The sequence below is a fragment of the Nannospalax galili genome, unplaced genomic scaffold (genome assembly GCF_000622305.1).
Source record: "Nannospalax galili isolate Female #2095 unplaced genomic scaffold, S.galili_v1.0 scaffold229, whole genome shotgun sequence".
In the NCBI taxonomy this organism is placed as follows: Eukaryota; Metazoa; Chordata; class Mammalia; order Rodentia; family Spalacidae; genus Nannospalax; species Nannospalax galili.
Window position 1 is genome coordinate 3,056,014 of NW_008360328.1, and position 14,079 is coordinate 3,070,092.

Sequence of the window (14,079 nt, forward strand, 5' to 3'; positions counted from 1 at the left end):
TCTATGTATCTATCTATCTATCTATCTATCTATCTATCTATCTATCTGTCTATCTATCTATCTATCATCTATCTATCAATCATCTCTATCATCTATCATCTTCTATCTATTGATCTATCTCTGTCATCTATAGTTATCTATCTTCTATCATCCATTTATCGTTTCTCTGCAGGTACATTTATCTATCATTTATTTATGTATCTACCTACTTACCTACCTTCCACCTGTCTATGTTCTTTTTTTATGACAGGGTCTTGCTCGATAGTCCACTGTGTAGTTGCCTAGAACTTACTACATAGCCCAGGCTGGTCTTGAATTCACAGCAGTCCTGCAGCCTTGGCGTCTTTAGTGCTGGGATTAGGGACATGAGCTGCCATGTCCAGCTGACATGGATTCTCTTATACTCTTAATTCCCACCATTTCTGTTGAGGCCGTGTCTTTGGTTAGGTGCTTTGAAGACGTGAAACCAAAGGTGAACAATGTAAAGGCCTCTCCGAGGCTCCCAGAAAACTACCCCCAAGTTCATAGCTGTCTTTTTATCAAGAAAGAAGAATGTCTTTTTGATTTTTCTTAAAGTCTAGGGTGTTGGATAGTACGTAATTTCTGCACTTTTGATAGGGTTCGAGAAACATCTGCTGTATCCTAATTTGGATGTGGTAATGGATGCTGGTCCGTGTTGGAGAGGGGCTAAGAGGCAGCAGAAGTACATGGGGGGTGTGGATAACCAGTTCTAGGTTCTGGAGGCATTCAGGATACTGGTCTAGTGTAGCCAGATTGCCTGACTTTTCAGGAGTAGCTTGCAGGTCTTTGTTGGTTTTTGTCTGTGGTGTTGGGGATAGAACCCAGGGCATTGCACATGCAAGGCAACCACTCTGCTATTGAGCGTTTACCCCAGTCCAGAGGTCAGGCATTTTATGTGAAACTGCCAAGTCTTACCAGTTGGCAGCTAAGGCCTGGTTTCTACAAACACTATGTGGGCCAAGTAAAATATATGAGAGGGTCAGAGCTGCTCCCTGGCTCCCAAGTCTGCAGCCTGTGTACCAGGCTTCTCCTTGTGAGTGAGGCAACAGTAGCCCCTGCTTGGTTTGGACTCTGCCTTCTTGACAAGGGTGAGAATGGCATGATGTAGCATTTCTCTTGCTGGGCCTTCTGGCCAGAGATCACTGTTCATTTGTCTTAAGAGTATACTTGTGATTCTTGAATATAGATTTGTACTCTGTGATAGCCCTTTCTGTATGTCTGCTGTCTGGCTTGGATGTGTTCAGAGGGAGTCTTAGGCTGTTTTCTAGAGTCATTAGAGCAACCACAGACAGGGAGGGTTGAAGAAGGGCTGGTTATCGTGGTGCAGAGTTCTGCCCAGGGAGGGTCTGAGCCATGATAACACATGGGAAACCACTGGAGCTGGATGTCTTGCTCTCCAGCAAGGCTGGACTTGTTTGGGGCAATGACTTGGGCACATTTATAAATGTGTCCAGGGTTTGCAAGCAGTAGTTGTGGTTGCACTGAATATGAATGCTTACTGACTTCATGATGCTCTGTAGTTACCCATGTACATGTTTAGTCTGGTCCCTGGCAGCTCTATGCTATACTGTGTTGAGAAATCTTAAGCGTTTTTACACATTAAAAATAATCCCCCCCATTTTTTTGCATAACAAGTGACTATTTAAGCATTGTTTATTCAGTAGTTTTGTTGGGCAGGCTGGGGCTTATAGGCATAAATGAATTCAAAAGAGGTCCCTCAGCACGTCAGTGAGGGAGTGGAGGCTAGTGAAGATGTCGGCTCAATCATGGACTCTGTATACTATCACTAGAAGGATCCATTTGTCTGGTCCTCAGCACTGGAAAGCTCACTTCTCAGACCCTCTCAGTCCTGGGTGAACCAGGAGAGTTGAGCATCCAAGTATTTCTGGCCTATTCAACTCACTCTTGTTCTGTGGAAATGTTTGAGTGTCTCTTATGAAGAGCCCATTGACCATCTGAAGTAATTATTCTGAAATGAAATATGAGATAAGATTAAGTGGAAAGGGAACTTAATGTCCAGAATTAATAACTAGAGATGACTGAAGTTCCCTCCATCTGTATACAAACCACTTTATAAGAACTGGCAGGTGAAACCAAGATGTTCCGATGTGAAAAGTTAATGAAAAATAAACTGTGACTCAGAGGCAGAGCTGGTGGCACTGGAGCAGTAACAATCCAAATTTTCCTTAAAGAAGACCCAAAGCATGTTCCTAAAGCCCCCTTCTGAAGTCTGAAGGGAATGAGTCTAAAGATAAGAACCCATGTGATTTAGGGACAGACTTGGATGCTGGGATCCCAGGTGGCTTGATCTTAAATAAAACCCAATCCAAACCAAAGCAAAGCAAAACAAAATAAATAAGCTATAACTGGTAATCGTCACCCGAGGACAGGTTCTTGTAAGGCCAGTCTTTTTCTGTAAAAAGCTGATAGAAAATGCAGCAAAGGATCTGGTTTATCTTGACTCTTCCTAGTTCTTATTTCTTCTTTTCAATAATGCATTTTAGAAAGTGCTCAGCTGCCACTGGGTGAGTGGCACATGCCTGTAGTATGAGCATTCAAGAGGCTGAGGTAGGAGGATTGTGAGTTCAAGGCTAACCTGGGATACAGAATGAGACCTTGTCTCAAATCATCTCGCCCTTGAGCTCATGCCAAAAATAATAAACCAAACAAAGCAGAAATTCATCAACTAACCACAACCAATAACAACAACAAAAAGAACACCAAAACAAAACCCACAAAATAGGTGCAACATTAATTGGCCAAGAGCCTATTGAGGGATAGTATCCATCAGAGGATCAGAATCAACCAGGAGATGTCATGCATAAGACTCCTTCTGAGAGTAGGGTGACGTTATGATTGGTTCCTCCCTAGACTGGGTAGAACTCTGTAGCCTATAGTTGGTGTCTGGCTGAGTCCAGGCTCTGAAATCAGAATGCTAGGGTTAGAATCTGACCTTAGGCCAAATAATTTACATTCCCTTAGTCTTTGTGTTATTTTTTTGCTACTATAACAAAATAATTGAGACAATCAGTTTATAAAGAGAAAAAATTTATTTTGGCTCACAATTTTAGAGATTCTAATTCATGATTGTTGACCCCATTGCTTTCAGTCCTCTGAATGAGGTCCTTAGTGGCAAAAATGGGGACTATATGGTAGAGAAAAACTGCTCACATCATGGGACAGAGGGCAAAGAACAAAGAGGAGCTGGGTCCCCTCGAGCATCAAGGTTATATCCCAGTGATCATTGGACCTCACCTCTCAGGTTCCAACAGCCATCCCCTACCAGAGGACCAAGCTTTTAGCACATGAGCCTTTGGAGAACAGTCAAGATCAAAATTATAGCAGTCTTCTGATTTATCAGTGAGGTAGTGCCTGAGAAACTTAGCAGGGGGCTGTGGGCATACCGGTGGTTAGTGCTTGCCTAGGTGTGTAAGGCCTTGGCTTTGATTCTCAGCACTGTGAAAACAAACAGCCTCCCATCCCCAAACCTTGATATACAAAGTATGGTATGTGGATCATCTTTGTATTTTCTGGGAACTGGTTAGAAATGTAGGCATCAGGTTCTACCCCAGAGTCTTTGTCTTTTAGTTTAAAATTTATTAAGATTAATTAACGAGGGACTAGAGAGATGGCCTAGCAGTTAAGAGCACTGGCTGCTCTTGCAGAGGACCTGAGTTTGGTTCCTAGTGCCCACATGGCAGCTAACATCTGTCTGTAACTCCAGTTCCAGGGGATCTGATGCCATCTTCTGACCTCTGTGCGAATTGCACGCACATGGTACACATATACATTCAGGCAAAACACTCATACACATAAAATAAAAATAAACAAATTAAAAAATTAATTAATGGGGGTTTTCTCTCTTTTTATGAAACAGTCTCACACTATAGCCTAGCCTGGCCTGGTATCAAACTTACTGTGTAGCCTAGGCTAGCCTTGAACTCATGGCAATCCTCTTGCCTCTGCCTCCCTTGTTGCTGGGATTACAGGTGTGAGCCACCAGATCGGACTCAGACTTTTTGAATCAGAGCTTGAATTTCGTGAGTGCCTTGCCTGGCGATTTGTAAGCCCACTAATGAAGCAGGGCTGTAAAAGGCTTGGAACAGTGCCAGAGGAGGGGACACCTTTCCTTCTAAACATTTTAGTCCTTCCTCTTTCTCCTCCCCCATTAGTAGTAGTATTACATAATTTTGAACTACGTTGAAAAGAATCTTAAAGTTTTCTTTTCTTTAAAGGACCATCTTTATAGGTAAGGAGATAATCTAATTGGTACCTTAGGGCAGTTTAGTAACTCCTCCCACGTTGGATTTTTTGTTCCTTAGGGAACAGTGTCCTAGCGAGGTCAGAGAGGATTAATTAGTGCAGAAACCTGTGTCTGGAAGAAAACAAACTGTACAAGTAGCAGGCAGAGAGTGTAGGGTATCCGCCCCCAGTTAACCTGGCGATGGCAGTGGACAGTGAGTCAGCAACATCACACTGTCTTGAGCAACAGACAGCTTCAAATAGAATTTGCACTTGGGGTGCAGTACAAAAACTGTGAAGCCATCAGCTCACTTAGTGTTAACCCAACACTCAGATGTCTTTCATGCGCTGTTCGACATGGAAGCAAGTGTATAATTGTGCCCCAGCCCTGAGCCTGGCCTGTGCCCTGTGGAGCTGATGGCCTGTGTCAATCAAATAGAAGTAAGAAATTACAAGGATAGAATCAGAACAGCTTGTTGGAATTTTTCAGCCAGGAGGAGGCAAGGCAGGTTGATGAGCAATCTGTGATGGCTTCAGGCATAGGACGACCCTTGTCAACTCTTTTAACCTCAATTAAGTATAAGATCTGAGAGACTGTTGGGCTTGTTTGCAGATGTTCTGAGGGAGAGCTTCTTGGTATCCACGGTGGTTTTTACCTCCAAGCATGCAATGGAAGCTGTGCGTTTGAGAATCCCAGGAGGTCTCTAGACTTTGTCTCCTGTCCTTTCTGCTGGCTGGAACTCCTCCTGTGGGTTTGGTGTATGGCTTTCCTTTCTGTCATAGAGAATCTAGGTATGGAGATGGGGACGTTCACCAGGAAGGTAACCCCTGAAGTGAAAAGACAAGCAGACTTGGAATCAGAAGAAACTGGCATAGCTTGGTTAGTACTAGTCTGACCTTGGGCTGGTCGTTTGCTTCTATGAATCTTGGTTTTCCTTTTCTCTCAAGTGGAAATAGTTACAGTGACTCTTCTGAATTCATGAATTCTGTATCCATGATTCAACCAACTGTGAACAGAAAATGTTAGGGCAAACAATTGTATCTGTTCTAAACAGTTGCACATTTTCCCCTGATCCTTGTTCCCTAAAACAATATAGTGTGAACCACTATTTACATAGCATAAGACATATATTGTCTTAGTTATTATAGGTAATCTAGATATGATTTAAAGTGTATTGGAGAATGAGTGTAGGTTGTATAGGACTACTATGCTGTTTTATGTAAGAGACTTGAGTGCCCATGGGTTTCGGCATCCGTGGGTACTCTGGAGCCAATCCTCTGCAGATACTGACAGAACTATATTCTCTGTTACCAACTCAGTTAATTCACTCTCTTTTCTCATTGATTTAACACACTCATTTACACGCTCTTTGGTTTGTAATCCTGTTTATTCATTATAGAAGTCTTTGTTCACTAACTGGTATATGCTTTAGGTCCCCTGAAGCTGAGACAACCTTGCTGGATTTCTAGAGGAAGAGAGATAATGTGTACAGGGAGAATTACATGCTGAACAATGCTACTTTGATGTAAACATAGGATCACATTTGTGCCTCTCGAGAAGTTAAGCACAGTGATTATCAAGTCACAGGGTACTGAAATCAGAAGGGGCCCAGCTTAGGCTCTTGTTTAAGAAGCCGTTTGTTGGCTCTGTGCAACTTCAGAGCCTTTCTGGGATGCTCATGTCCATTTCTGGCTAGCAGAATTCAAGTGAGAAAGTTCCATTCCACCCTTTAACCCACTCAGATCATCTGTGAGCTCTCAACCTGCTGACTGGCTGCAGTTGCCTCCCCCGCAGCTCCTTCCTGTGTGTGTGGCATTCAGGAACATATGCTGTGTGTTCCTAGTAGTTTCTTCTGTGGACCCAGTTAGAGCCAGAGGTGCTCTGCTTCCTCTAACCTTGACATCTATTAAATGGTGATGACCCCTTTGCTTTCTGTTCCCTATGTGTGGCCTCCCTGTCCTTCACTGTTTAAACACACAGGGCCTCATTAAGAAGCAGTTACATGTTTATTGGCTCATTCTTGTCTGATGACCATGTCTTTTGTTAGTTAGTCTCTGTGTGTCTGGTGCCCAGCCCTGGACTTGACTCCTCTTGAACCCTCAAGGCTTGTTTGTAGTAGAATCAAATGGACGGGAAGGTCAATGTATTTCAGGGCTGGGTCCAGCCAGTCTTGGGAATTCACCTGCTGGTTTTCTTTCATTCTTCCCACAGTCTTCTTTCCCATAAGTCATTTGAAAAATAATTTGCCATTGTGATTCTTATATATGAGGTTTGTTTTTCATTCCTTGATTGTATTAATTATATTTCATATCTCACAGCTGGTAGAGTCTAGATTGAAAATATCCCACAACTTTCACTCTGTCCTTCATGACATTGAGATGACTGTGGCTTTGAAATCATTGGCTTGAAGGCAGGCAGCCTGGGTCAGGATCCCTCTCCCCTGCTTAGTTTCCATTTTTTAGATTTGTTTTATTATGTATGTATGTATGTATGTATGTATGTATGTATGTATGTACGTATGTGTCTCTCTATGTGCATGTGTATGTAGGTTCCTGCAGAGGCCAGAAGAGAGAGGTTAGAGCCCCTGGAACTGGAGTTACAGGTGGTTGTGAGCTGCCAGACATAGGTGCTGGGAACTGAAGCTGGGTTCTCTGCAAGAGCAGCAAGTGCTCTTGACTGCTGAGCCATCTCTCTATCCTGGCCTCTGCTTACTTTCTGTGTTGACACCTTGGCAAGTACATAATCTCTTCAGCCCCTGCTGTCTTCTCTGTATAGTGAGTTTGCAGTTGCACTTGCCAGGTAGGGTTACAATGTGAGTTACTGAAGCCCAGCCCTACAAAGAGACCTCTGCACACAGTAAGCATTCGGTGAATGACAGTTACTCTTCTGTTTTGCCTCTGCGGTTACTAGGTCACCATGCACCAGGAGGCAATGGAGAAGTACATTCTATTTGCCAGGCTCATGCTGCCACTATGGTCTCCCATGCTACAGAGTCCTAAAACACTAGTGCAGGAGGTTCTGGTACTGTGTGTGTGTGTGTGTGTGTGTGTGTGTGTGTGTGTGTGTGTATGTGTGTATGTGTGTGTGTGTGTTGCATGCTCACCCCAGGGGTTGAACTAGGGCCTCATGCATACCAGGCAAGCACTGCACCACTGAGCTACCCTCCCAGCCTGGTGGTATCTTAAACCCTGTGCACGTTTTATCACTTGGCATTTTCTCTTTTCCATCTCTCTGGAGGCTTTTGCCGTCTTTCTTTCTTTGGCTATGGAATGCTCAAGATGCCAACCTCCCAGCAGAGGGATGATGAGTTAGATTACCTTGATTACCTTTCAGGGACATTTCAACAGATGGCAAAACAAATTCTCAGTGTTTTCCCCTCAGACAGAGTGAATTCTCTCTGTATCTGGATGTGAGCACTTCACCGACCGTGAGGAGGACGTTATCCCTCCTGTCCTGCCTGCCTCCTGCTCCTGAGACTTGGCTGAGCCTCTGAAAAGAGGACTGTGCGCTCCAGACAGGAGTGGCTTCAGGGTTCTCATGCTTTCTAAACCCCCACAAACTTGAGGACAGTCATAGAAACCCCTTGCCTCCCCTCTGTAAGTCGTCTGGTAATATCAATAGTTGATGATGTCAGGGGCTCATGGGGGACTGTGCTCTTTCAGTATCCAGATGGGGATGTCATAATGGATGCACAGGCACAGCAAGAGGTCTTTCAGTTTGGTTCCTTGCCAATTCTTTTCTTCTTTCTCTCCTCTGTGTTCCAGGTGTACGTGTCTTATGATTATGGAAAATCATTCAATAAGATTTCAGAGAAGCTGAACTTTGGTGTGGGGAATACCAGTGAAGCCGTGATTGCCCAATTCTACCACAGCCCTGCGGACAACAAGCGGGTAAGGAAGTGCTGGCCCCTGGACCATCCTGACTCAGGAGTCTGCATTCTGGAAAGATTGCTGCACTAAAGGGGGCTGGGAGGTAGAGTCCTTTGTGATCTTTGCAGCATAGACTGATAGCCAGCCACTGTTTTCCTTTTAACCTGGATGCTGGTGACAGAATACAGTTCTCAAGGAGGATCTGTGCGGCACGAGGCAGGCCAAGTACTGGTCAGGCAGGATTTCTAGACAAACGAGGGCAGGTTCAACCACAGAAAATCTGCCAACCAACACGCTGCCCGACTCACTCATAGCTGGTGTTTCCCAGGTACACAGTGCTAATCCTTAGACTCCAAGCAAACTCTTGTTTTGCCTGGCATCCTCAATGTGTGCCAGCCTCTGTGTGTGTGTGTGTGTGTGTGCGCGCGCCTGCCTGTGCATCATATGTGTATATGCATTCCTCTTCCTTCTCTCTGAACTGTGTGGCCAGAGAAGCCCAAGGCAGCAGATGTGGCTGCGTCTCTGCTGTTTTCCCTGCTAGCACACCGAACTGCTTTGTTTCTTGGAACTAGAGGAAACTTTGACCCTGAGCCTCCAGACAGATGGAGCTGGCAGAGCAGGAATGGAACCCCACACCCTGCTATGGTGTCCTGCCCACTTTGTAACTCGTCTCTTTGGGAGTTGTATTGGATTCGTGCTTTCCAGAGCTGCATGGGTTCTTCCAGGGAAAGACTCTGGGTAGAAATCCCCGTAGCAGTGAAAGCTTTCTGGGGTGAGTAGAGCTGCTGTGTTTTGCTCATCCAGAAAGGACTGAGTGAGCCAAGTCCACAGGGTCTTTCCAGAACCTTGGTGCTGGCTTCTCAGGTTGCCTGGGATCTCCTGGCAGGGGCTACATGCAGAATACTCAGCAACTACTATAGCTGTTCTGACCAATCAGAACAGAATTTATCTACAGGGATCTAGGTCTGGGAAGTTCCCCCTTCCCAAGTTGCCTGACAGACTTTAACCTTTTCATTGCTAGATTAGGAGAGGTATCTTAAAACCACTGCCCCACAGAGTAGGGTCCTGGCCACTAGGGCTTTAGGAAGAAGTGCTTGGGATGTTTCTAGACAGTGGCTGTTTACCAGCTGGTACAGAGTGTTAAAACAAAACAAAACACAACCCGCATAGCCATTACTAATACCTGGTAGTTTAATAATAGGCCCTTCCGAATGACTGCAGAACAAAGGGGCAGTTAGCTGCACACTCCCCAGGGGAAAAGCAAGGAGGAGGAGTTGAAGGAATTGACTCGGTGTAGACTACACCACTGGCCTTGTCACCTGTCCCCCCTGCCCCATGACCAGTCAGGCTGCTTTGGGGAGTCCCAGAGGTGGGGAGTGGCTACTTCAGTATGGGCTTGTTGTGAGAGGCAGGGGCTCCATCCAGGACACGGCCTGCTGGCTGGTTGGCTGCTTCCTCTGGGTAGTTCTGTGTGCTCCCTGCCTCTCAAGAAGCAAGTAGGGCTAAGACTTCTCATGTTGTCAGGGTGTACTTACCTGATTATTGTTACCACCACTCGATTTCCACCCTGTCTCACAGCTGACCCTGGAGCCCCTCCTGTCATGCCCTAGACTCTCCCCTTTCAGCTTTTTCATGCCCCTCTCAGCGTAAGGCCCTGTTGTGTATGCAGACAAGTTATGTCTGTCTGCCTCTTGCTGGTTGTGAGCAGCTTCTCAGACCATGAGGCTGAAGACAGGAAGGAGGGTGCTTTGGGGATGCATAAAGGAGGCAGAGGATGGGGCTTTGGAGCATTAGGTCTGCAGAAGGTGTGGAGCACCTGTGGTGTTGGGGACAAGAAGGAAGTTGGAACACCCTGGAACTGTGATAATAGAGACTTAGGCGTTGCATGGTAAGGCAGGGCAGTGTGTTTATAGCTCACGTGCAGAGTAGTGCACCTTAAGTTTCTCATGGCTGAGCAGGTCATGCTCTAGAGTTGGCAGGGATAAGATTCTGGGAATAAAGAGGCTGCATTTTGGAGCACACATTGACAATTACACTTAAGACCCAGGGATGATGAGGAGGGAGGAATTGAGACAGCTTTTGTTTTTAGTTCCTCAGAGAAGGCTATTGCCCTCCCCAGACAGCTCAGGAAGGAAGTGATGTCTCTGCAGTGCTGATTGCTTTTGTTACTTTTACCTTTGTCCCCTGGCAGGCAAATTGCCCCCACCAGACCTACCACATCCTGAGAAAAGTCATACAAGGCTGGTATCTTGCTGTCAATAGTACCATGCTGGACCTAATGCAGTCACCTATGTAAAAATGCCCCGTGGTACTGTCAGAGCCTGAAATGCTTGTCAGCTCCTGTTCTGGAAGGTTCTGATGACAGGAGAGGGCAGCATGGAAGTGCTGTGGAAGGGGAAAGAGGATGTAAAGAGGCAACCAACTCCAGCAGTCTGTGACTTTGCCTTATGATACAGACGGAGTGGTACTCACTGTGCAATAGGACTCTGTTTTTGCATGAACCTGTATTCCACTGGCCACTTTGTGGTCCTGCATGCTGCTTCTTGGTCTGATGTGTAGCTCTGACCACCTGGCAGTTCTACTGTAGCCTCGAAGGCTCCCGTGGTCATTCAGGCAGTGACTCTCTGTCTGGGCTCTTTGACAGGGGAGGCTAAAGCACAGTTGGACTTCACAGCCTAACCTGAGCAGAAATGCAAATCCAACCTGCCCTTTTCCAGGAGGTGTTGGACTTAGGTAAACAGTAAACAGTTTGTTTCTCTTCTTTCCCTGGGCCTTGTCTGGGCTTCTAATTCATCTTCATACCTTGGTTCCTGTACTCAGAGCTGCAGAAAGTCCATTGTGTAGATAAAGTCTGTAATTAATTTTCCCAGAAGTATTTGAGTTCTTATAGAAAACACAGCTTTAGCTACAGGACAGAATTCCTCAGGAATATTAGGTGATTTCAAACAGGGATGCTGAAGTTGGAGTGAGTGCAGATGCTCCTGAGAACTCACAGTTTAGAAAGTGGATGGTAGGGCCATTCTGGTGGCCAATCTGTGGGCTTGGCCACCAGGGAACTCAGCAGCCAGGCATTCGGAGACTTAAAAGCAGGGTTTTCCTGCCACATGTATATGTGACACATAACATTATGTCAAGGTGCACCAGATGTGGTGAGCTTTAAGCAGACCCTTCCTCTAAGTGGAAATGGGGGTATGTGGTATTAAGGGAGGTTGGCTTAGGGCAGAAATACCTAAGTAGGGCACTGAAGGTTAAGAATGAGGTTTCATGGATGGGCACATGTGGGAGGAAGGCTGTGCAGAGACTCTGGGTACTGCTTGTGGTTTCTGTGCAGGGCAGTCAGGAGCAGAGGGTTTGCACTGAACTCCTCTGCTGTGTCAATCTGGCTGTTGCCTGGAGGTGGAGGAGATTATCTCTCACCACAATGACCACAAGGAGCCCTGAGAGTCTTTATGAGTTTGTGTGTGTGTGGGAGATGACTGAGAGGACCATTTTGGGGAAATGCATGGCATTTGCATGATGTGTTAGAAGAGACAGAGCAGAGAAGAGTCTAGAAGGGGAACCATTGTGGCAAAGAAGTTGCTCAGTCTCTCAAGCAAAACTAATTCAGGTATTTTTAGCACCCCAGGGATAACTAAACCCAGTTGTCTGCCCCTATTTTGTATATAGTCCCCAGTGAGGCCAGGTCACTGTTGGTACCACGGGGGGAACAAAGGAAGGGACAGAGTTTGAAAAAGATTCTAGAGGAAAACTAAGTGGGGTTAGTGATTATTTGAAAGGGATGGATGAAAGGAGAGTTGGAATAAAACCCCAAATCCATGAGTCCTGGGGTTGGGGTGTGTGACTAGAACTTGGGGCATGGGGAAGGAGAACTGGCTTTGGTGGGAACATGTTGAAGAATCCTGTTTTGGATACAGGGAAATATCTTGGTCTGTCCGAGTGGAGATACTGACAGCAAATGAAAGGGAATGTCAGTGAGAAGTCCGACTGTGGATGTGGAAGTCATTGTAGAACACTATTCTGTTAAGATCTGAGGCTGGATACTTTATATGAGCAAAAGAGATTTTGTTTAGTTCACAGCTGGAAATGTTAGCTAGAGGAGCCCCATCAATTTGGCCTCTGGTGAGGGCTGCCTTCTCCACACCATATGACAGGTGGCATTATGGTGGGACCGTGAGTGAGAGGGAGAGATCACTGGTGAGACAGGAAGCCAGAGTGGAGAGGAGAGAACCATCTTGATTCATTATAAGGACAACCTCCTTAATGACCTTGCGTGAGATCCCATTTCTGTGTGTGTGTGCGCACAGGTCTGGGCACATGCTGTCATGTGTTTGTGCTTGCGTGTGTAGGCCAGAGACTCATGGGTAACTTATTTAAAATTTTTTAAAAATGTATTTTTATTTTCTATGTGTGTGAGTGTTTTCCCTGCATGTATGTAAGTGTACCTGTGTCGTTCAAAGCCCGAGGAGATCAGAAGATGGCCTCGGATCCCCTGGAACTGGAGTTACAGACAGTTGTTAGCTGCCATGTGGGTGCTGGGAATTGAATTCAGGTCCTCTGGAAGAGTAGCCAGTGCTCTTAACCTTTGAGCCATTGCTCCAGTCCCATGCGTGACTTCATTAATGGCTTTTCATCTTAAGTTTCGAGACAAGGTCTCTCACTGAACCTGGAGTATACCTATTTAGCTAGACTGGCTGGCCATCAAGGTATCAAGGTCCAGGGATCCACCTGACTCTTCCTCTCCAGTGATGGGATTGCAGATGGGCACCACTGAGCCTGGCTTTTTATGTAGGTGCTGGGGATCTGAGCTCAATTCCTCATAAAGGCTTACATAAGGCCTTTATTGACTGAACTCGTTCCTCAATCCCAAGATCCCACTTTTTGATGGTCTTACCATCTCTTAGCATTGCCACACCAAGGACAAGGCTTCAATTTGTGAACCTTTGTGGGGCAAGCCACAACCAAACAGTTACAGGCAGGTTGTGCGTATTCTTAAAGACAGTAGTTGAAGTTGTGTGAAAGGAAATGCCAAGTTAGCAAAGGATACAAGACTTCAGTTTCCATGAACATAGAGACTAGGTGGAGGTAAGTAACCTGCAAGGAGTGAAAGCCTGAGGCTGCCAGGGGAGGAGGATGGAGAGTTGAGAAGAGAGAGTATTGCAGGAGGTGAGGGAAGAGAGTTTCCAGTAGAAACTGAGGCGTAGTGAGGTGAGGAGGCACATAAAGGAGTTAAACTGCACAGTGAAAACCTATGCATTCAACTCAGGAAACTGCCTTTGATTAGGAGGGCGATAAGGATTGAGGAACTGTTAAGAGCTGGGCTCTGCACAGCCTGCCATCTGCTTCTGCGCCATCTTGGGCATTTAACTACTGAGCGTCCTTGTTATTAAAAGGGGGTGTGACCAGATGCCCCAAAACACTCTGAGTCACTGTGAACGAGGAACAGCCTAAATAAGACACAGCATGCAAAACTTTTAGGTCTGTCCCTGACGTGGAGAAAAATGTTCTTTAAAAAAGTTATCATAAACAGTAACAAGTGACATTTTAGGTTCACAAATGTGACACTATAGGAAGGCATGAATTAGGTTTCTGGATTTCTGGAGAAATCCTTTTAAACTGGGAACACTTCCTTCCCCAGGAACCAAGATGCCTTTAGGGCAGGAAGGTAGGCTATTGCTAGGCAATACTTTTATGAGAAAAATGATGATGGTCCTAAGAGGATCCTAATTGTCTTTATTAACATCACATTTGCTTAGAGTCTTCTTGCTTTCAAAACTTTGCTACCTTTTCCTTAGATTTAATTAGGCTTCTGCAGAGTGTGAGATTTATATCGGTGCTGGGGAGGAAACACAAGAGAAAGAATGCATGAGCTGCAAATGCAAAGGGAGGAAGGACATTGGAAAGCAGGGCTGGAACTCGCAGGGTAGCTGTGCTTGCACAGGCCGGTGA

General features: G+C 45.6%; 1 protein-coding gene across 1 annotated transcript in view; it reads left to right on the forward strand.

Moving 5' to 3' along the window:
- Sorl1 (sortilin related receptor 1) overlaps positions 1 to 14,079 on the forward strand; it is a 189,418-nt gene that overhangs the window by 18,227 nt on the left and 157,112 nt on the right. The window contains exon 3 of the mRNA XM_008826021.1: positions 8,029 to 8,154. Within this exon, the coding sequence (XP_008824243.1) occupies positions 8,029 to 8,154 (126 nt within the window). The remainder of the gene's footprint in view (positions 1 to 8,028; positions 8,155 to 14,079) is intronic.